Below are 6914 nucleotides of genomic sequence, written 5' to 3' on the forward strand. Positions count from 1 at the left end.
GGTCATTATTAAGTGGTACAACTAACCGTTATAACGATGTACACGTACGACCCTAATGAAATTAGGAGTGCATTCAGGTTTGTGCTGGCTTTCAAGACCGAGCTTTAACCGTCTTGCTCGAGTAGCAATATTGGTTTTTCGTGTACGCGGGTTACGCTGCGTAATGTGCTGTGGACACCCACAGGCTCGGTAGCTTGTCGTTTTTATGGATATAGCTTGTATTTCTTGCGGTGAATTCATAGGCGTGCATAATATAGTGACTTCCAAAAGCGTAAAAACCAGATCCGTCTAAAACGCTTGAGTGAGTGCTTTCAACAAGCTTGACGCCTTGATGAGCAGATTCAATACGGCACGAGAAAGGCGATCTATTTTAAACTTAATTAGAAAAAAAAAATCAGAATCTTATTGGACTGTTATATGTGAAAACACAACCAGTATGAAATAAAGGCCGCATAATAATCGAAGCTGGATCTTTAATGCTTAAATAATTACATGTGAATTTGTATATACTATATATGTACATACAAAATATACTATATTTTGTAGTCATTTGAACTGTGCGCCGAATTTATTTTTTCGGACTCAGAAACATAGTTAAACTACTGTGATAATATCACAATTAAATTTTGATGCTCAATAGGCATCTGTTAAAGATATCTTAATATGTTGGAAATCTGTAAATAAATTCATTTATTGCTAAAAATATTATCTCGGTTGAGAGTCGAACACCTGTTAATTAGAAAGTTCTGTAGAAATGTTTGAAAAATAAAAAAAATGTGACGATATAAGAGAAATGTATGCGAAGGTTGTATTTCTGGGGCACCTTAAGGCTGCATTTTGCACTTGAAATTGTTTTATTTTTTAATTTATTATCTTAATATAATACAAAACTCGATAAATAATTTATATATATAAGCGTGGTTTAGACGTGTATCAGCACTTTACAGTCTCCGAAATCTTACCTTACATCGATTTTTTTCCGTCAATAGCTTTGTGTTTTGGCTTCGGAGTTAAAATTAGATAGGCCTGATATACCTTTATGTTTTACAATGTATTATATTTAAATTGAGATTTAATTTCATTATTCTTACATAATTTATTTTATATTATAAAATATTTTCTATTATATAATAAAATTTTTTATTATGTTAAAATTATATTATGTTGACATTATTAAAAAAGAAGCATAATTAATATTATAATATTCCAATTCGATATCATAGTTTGTTTAACGGAAATGGCAATTTATTTCCAACTTTCGAACATTCGCGTAAAGAGAAATTATTCATCTAAGTATTCTAAGTAATATTCATGAAACACATAATACCTGCAATATTCTGCGTAACTTGAATGTCTTTAATCTCAGGGATACACCAATTGCTCTTTTACAATAAGAAATGTTTATTGTTGAGAATACTCGAGGATCTGCAAGGAGACTTGTGTTGCATTTCTATGAATTCTTCTAGGAATTCTATGATTAGATGATATGTATATACGTACATTCGTAAAAATGTAACACGAGTCGCAAGTTGCGCAAGTAAGCTTGTTGCGTCAGTCAATCTCGAAATGTCACTTTTAAAATTGACGTATCGGATTGGCTGATGTAACAAGCTTGCGATTTGCAACTTGCGTTCTGCGTTTTATATAGATCGGGCTTTACTCGCAGAAAGAACAAATAACTACTTGAAGAGAAACGATTTTATAAAAATTTAAAATTTGTTTCATTAAATTACAGGATTATTTGTTTTTATAATTATAATTTCTGAAATTAATTCATTTAAATGAATTTACAATAGTTCAACATCTTAACGTTCTGACCGTTATGGCGCTTCTTAATTTAAAGTATTTGTTTTTAATTTTTTACAATCTATATCTAATAATAATAGTATAGAAGCTTGCAACAACATTACTACAACGTTGCAATGTAATAAAGCGTCGTCTACAGTGGGTATAAGTAGCAGTAGTGGTAAGACACATCGGGAATAAACTGATTTTCCGGTATAATAGGACATAGAGTAAGTCCGTAAGCAACAAGAGAGTAGAATGTAGGAAATGGATTTCAATCATTCACTTACGGACTTACTTTACGCTCTATGTCTTACAGCCTTACCACTACTGCTACTGCCTATTGTAGACGCTTAACTGCAATATTGCTGGAATGATCTGTGCTGTATGGAAAAACATATTTATAATTGATTCCGTATTATTTATATTTTCTATAATTTTATTACTATCTATCTCTACTTTTTATTTTGACATGAAATTAACATAGAATCAATACAATTTTTAAAAAAAGGGACAAGACTTGAATGCGCGAAAACTCAATCAATCTCCGCTTTTTTGCAGTTATTATCCATTGTGTGGCAATTTCAACAGCACAAGGTTTATTTTCTATCGATAGAAAGTTCTATCCATTGTCAATATCAAGCCATTGTATTTTTGCATTATTCAATATTGCTTTAGCCATATACGTACATAGCAATAACAACCAATTTAATTCAATCGAAATCTTTTCGAGGCATTTTCCACACAATTGAGTAAAATCTTTCATTAGCAGTTTGATTGCCCGATGCAATTCATCCTTAGAAAGCATAAAAGATCGACTTTATCGCATCTCAAACAAAATTATGAAGTGCGGTTTCTCTAGTATTTTAGTTTTATTTGCTACTATAGCTCTACGCTGCCGTAATGAGATTATCTTCATTTCGCCGCGCATAGGTTCTGCTCATTTTTACTGTTCCTCTAATTTATATTTTTTACTTTAATAAAAAAACAAGAAAATACACTTAAAGAATTATACTATCTTCTTCTTCTTTTTTATATCAGGTTGTATTTTTTACTTTAATAAAAAAAAATGGGAAAATATTCTCTTAAAGAATTACACTATCTAAAAATACAAAAGATTTGTGAACGATTTTTTAAATCTTTTCACCTCTTTAATTAATTATATTAATCGCGTAAAAAAAAAATAATAATTAGTAATTATTATTTCAGTCTATTAATTTAAAAAATTTCTGTTTGCGTTCGTATCCATGTTATCGTATCCATATTTATTATAATTTACGTAAAAAGCTTTATTAATATGGACTATATTTTTATATAATGACATGTTGTACAAAGTAAGTGACACTATTCAATTAGTGTTAATATATACAATTTATGTATAATATTGTGTATGTAGATGTAAGTTAGTATATAAAGCAATTAAGGAGATCCTAAAGCCATCTGTATTACCAACCCAATTATATAATTTTTGTATAAGAATTACTTTTTCCCTTTTTTATAAATTCGAAAATCCTTTCCCAGGATTAAAAATTATACACATTAATACATGTCTGTCGGGTGGAATTTATGCCGCAAACAAAAATTTCGAAATTGAGATCTCCTTTACCATTTCTTAGTCCAATATGACATTCTAGAGCTGTCACGTCGTGACAACATTTGCTTTATATAAAAGCTGTGCAGTCTGTATGAAATAGTAGTCCACAGCCTTGTAGTTTGCACGAAGAAATAACGTGAAGTTTTTAGAATTGGACTTAGATGTCTACCCAAGTAGAACATAGAAGTCGTAATAATATCATGAGGACATCATGACTTCGTTCGTCACTTATAAGTTAATTTTTAAGTATCAAATGATGTCATGATGACGATTCTGTGATATCATTATGATTTAATTATAACTCCATGTTCTACCTGGATAATTAAAATGTTATACGAAAATTTATGTATGTATACGTGAGATATTGATGTAGTAGTATATAATAGTATACAATGATGTGTCAATGTCACACGTAAATCATCTGTGTGTAAATCTTACTTACACTATAACTAATCGTCTTTAGGATTTCCTCCATAGAAAAATGTGAGTTACATAATAAAATGATTCTCTGTATATGTAAGTTTTCTTTACCGATAGTACGCACTCATGATATTAGAATTATGAATGTGTAATTTTAAGACAATTCTTACCTATAAGTGAGGAAATCAGAATTACGAGAGGCGACAAAAACGTGTCGTAAAATACAGCGTCGTATAGCTAAAAATTAAATCAGGCGGTAAAGGCCTGTCATTAAAGCGTCCAAGAGTCTTTTTTTAATCGACTATTTTACAGCACGATTTATTGTACGGAATTGGATCCCCGTGTCGCAGATTTCATTGCGCCCAGTTTTATTCACGCCGTTGATTACTTTGGTAATCCTAGCCGTAAAACGAAACTGAAAACATGATTTTTTATCATATCTTTTGGCGCGAGGCCTGAATGAATGGGCGATCGGTATTGTCTCTTAAATTATATTACGTGTCTAATTATAGGCTATTGCCTGGAGCTGAAAAACAATTGTTATTTGAAACTAATTCTTTAGTGCAATTTTATTGATTCATACGATCATTCGACATGTAAATAAGTTAAAAAGAGAAATGCTATTAAATTAAGTGGTTAAGCGTTTCAGAATATTAATAAAAAGTGTCATTTTTCATTATTTTTAATATATATCGAAAATAACGCAAAATACGAAAAAAAGTGAAGAGAACTTTTTTGTAGGAAATTAAATTTCCTATTAATTGGGTATATTAACAAATTTTTTTCGAGAGAGAGAGATATTATAAATTTGGTGTGACATGAAAGCATATAAATATTAATCTCCGATCTTTCTTTCTTTCTTTCTTTCTCTCTCTCTCTCTCTCCCTTAAATTAAATTATGATTAATTATTTTCCTAATGAATTCTTTTTTGCTCATTAATTTTTAATAGTGAAGATGTTACAAATTCTCTAAAAAAAAGGTTGATATTTTAAGATTAAAAAGGTAAAAATTACACCACTAAAGTTCACAGTTCAGTTATTTATTTATTACTTTTATGTTTCAAATTTTGCCAAGTAGGTATGTATTGCAAGCAGAAGCGTAAAATTCAATATTTCGCACGTATCTATTCATCAAATACTTAACAATCTTAACGATCGATAGAAGCTAATAAATTCTATCTTCTCTATCCGGTTGACACGTCCGAGTTGGTCATATATTATTTCTTCTATCCTGTCATCGACACACACGCAACCGGAATTTTCATTGGCTTCAGTTGCCACTTATGACGGAGAGCTTCCGGAAGTGGTGTTTCCTGAAGGTCACTATCGTGCGAATAACTGTCATCGTTTAACTCGCTCAATCCGCGTTGGCTCAACACGTGAACCTGTATAGAAATAACGAAATGTCTAATTATTATCGTTTAATTTATTTAATGTTTGGGAGAATATACGTTCTGTATATATGCTTTAATATTGACCATTAATTACTAAACGTTTTAAGAGACAATTAAATTTGACAAAAAAATATAATCTGATGATTTACATGCTAACCCATATAGCACACTTTATCCTATAGAGGATCTTTCTGGAAACGTTCTTAGAACGTTGGGACTTTCTTAGGATATCCTTCAGAACATCCCTTGGAAATTTATCTGTGCTATATGCGAAATAATTTTTTGGAATATTAATAAATATTTCTTCTAACCTTTTCTTAGAAATGAACTTATCTCATCCCTTTTCACACGTCTGATTTTTATCATTTTATTATAACAAATTATCATTGTTACTTAAAATACGTGTCGTATACTAACGTGTCGTATACTAACAAACACTTTTCTTTTAACTAATAATACGTCACTTTGCTTTCTCAAGACGGAGGACATTAATACGAAATTATGAAATGCTCAAAAATTTATTTACTTCTTCAGACTTTTCCCTTTTCCATTGTAATACTTGTTTGATTTAAATGAAATTTAGAGAAAAGTATCTATGTTAATTGTTAGTTGTAAAAGAATACTTTGCGGTAACGTTTCCATTGTTTCTTTCGTCATAAATATATAAACGGAACGTAATGCAAACCTCTAATGCCAACCGGCCCCGGTTTCTTCTATGAAGAATTGGTTGCTGGTTGTTATAACATGCCATATTGTTCTGATTTAATGTATCATTGGTGTATAACAAGTCTCGGATGAATAATTACACATGTGAATTAATGCTATTAATTAAGCTTGGCCGACAGATAAAGTCTTATTACGAATGGATATAACAAGCACATCAACTGCATACGGATTAATTAATCTTCGATATTAACGGTTTTCAGTTGCATTTTCTGTAAATATGTATAATTATGAATACGTAGTGTGTGTTGTGGACGAGTAATTTTCGGCCACTATTAAATATATCGTACATCCTTGCTAACATTTTCCCCTATCTCCGATGGATATAAATAAAGACTACAGAAAATAATATGTGTTATGCATTTTTATGTTTTTTTTTTCATTGTAATCTACATTCTGTGTAATGCTAATAATAATCAAAGATTAATTATACAGGGTGTTTCCAAATTAAATCGCAAAACTTCGGGAGCGTGTAGAGGAGTAAAAAACTAAGAAAAAAAGTCCTATAGGCATATGCTCGTTTTTGCTCCGTTTCAGAGAAATCGAAAAAAAATGTTTACATTTCTTGCCATATCTAGCACCGACATATTTGATTACATTTTCCACTTTCTGTTATGAATTTGTCAGTCGCTCTTTGAAAGCCTTTAACAGTAGATGAATTTTGTCTTTTGCAATATGCCGCGTACGTATTCTAATAGTGAATATGCTGATATGGTTTTTGTATACGGTTTCTGCAACGGTAATGCTTTAAAGGCGGTGCGAGAATATGCACGACGATTTCCAAACAGAAGAGTGCCAAACCGAAGAGTGTTTATGTTGACATTTAATAGATTGCGAGAGACTGGAACATTTTCAATTCGACAAGAAAACAACCGATTTCAAGCAGCGTTACGAAGAGATTTGCAGGCAGGGAATCGTATTTTACAACATTTTGACAATCATCCTGAGACCAGCGTTCGGAATGCGTCGGCTGTATTGGGAGTGTCACCACAAACAAT

At 31.0% G+C, this 6914-nt stretch overlaps 1 protein-coding gene across 1 annotated transcript in view; it reads right to left on the minus strand.

Moving 5' to 3' along the window:
- Positions 1-4969: 4969 nt before the first annotated feature.
- The window catches only part of LOC108727171 (prothoracicotropic hormone), a 5742-nt gene continuing 3797 nt past the window's right edge, over positions 4970-6914 (minus strand). The window contains exon 4 of the mRNA XM_018455161.1: positions 4970-5184. Coding sequence (XP_018310663.1) covers positions 5026-5184 — 159 coding nt within the window. The 3' untranslated portion in view covers positions 4970-5025. The remainder of the gene's footprint in view (positions 5185-6914) is intronic.

The sequence above is a fragment of the Mycetomoellerius zeteki genome, unplaced genomic scaffold (genome assembly GCF_001594055.1).
Source record: "Mycetomoellerius zeteki isolate Tzet28-1 unplaced genomic scaffold, Tzet1.0 scaffold471, whole genome shotgun sequence".
NCBI lineage: Eukaryota > Metazoa > Arthropoda > Insecta > Hymenoptera > Formicidae > Mycetomoellerius > Mycetomoellerius zeteki.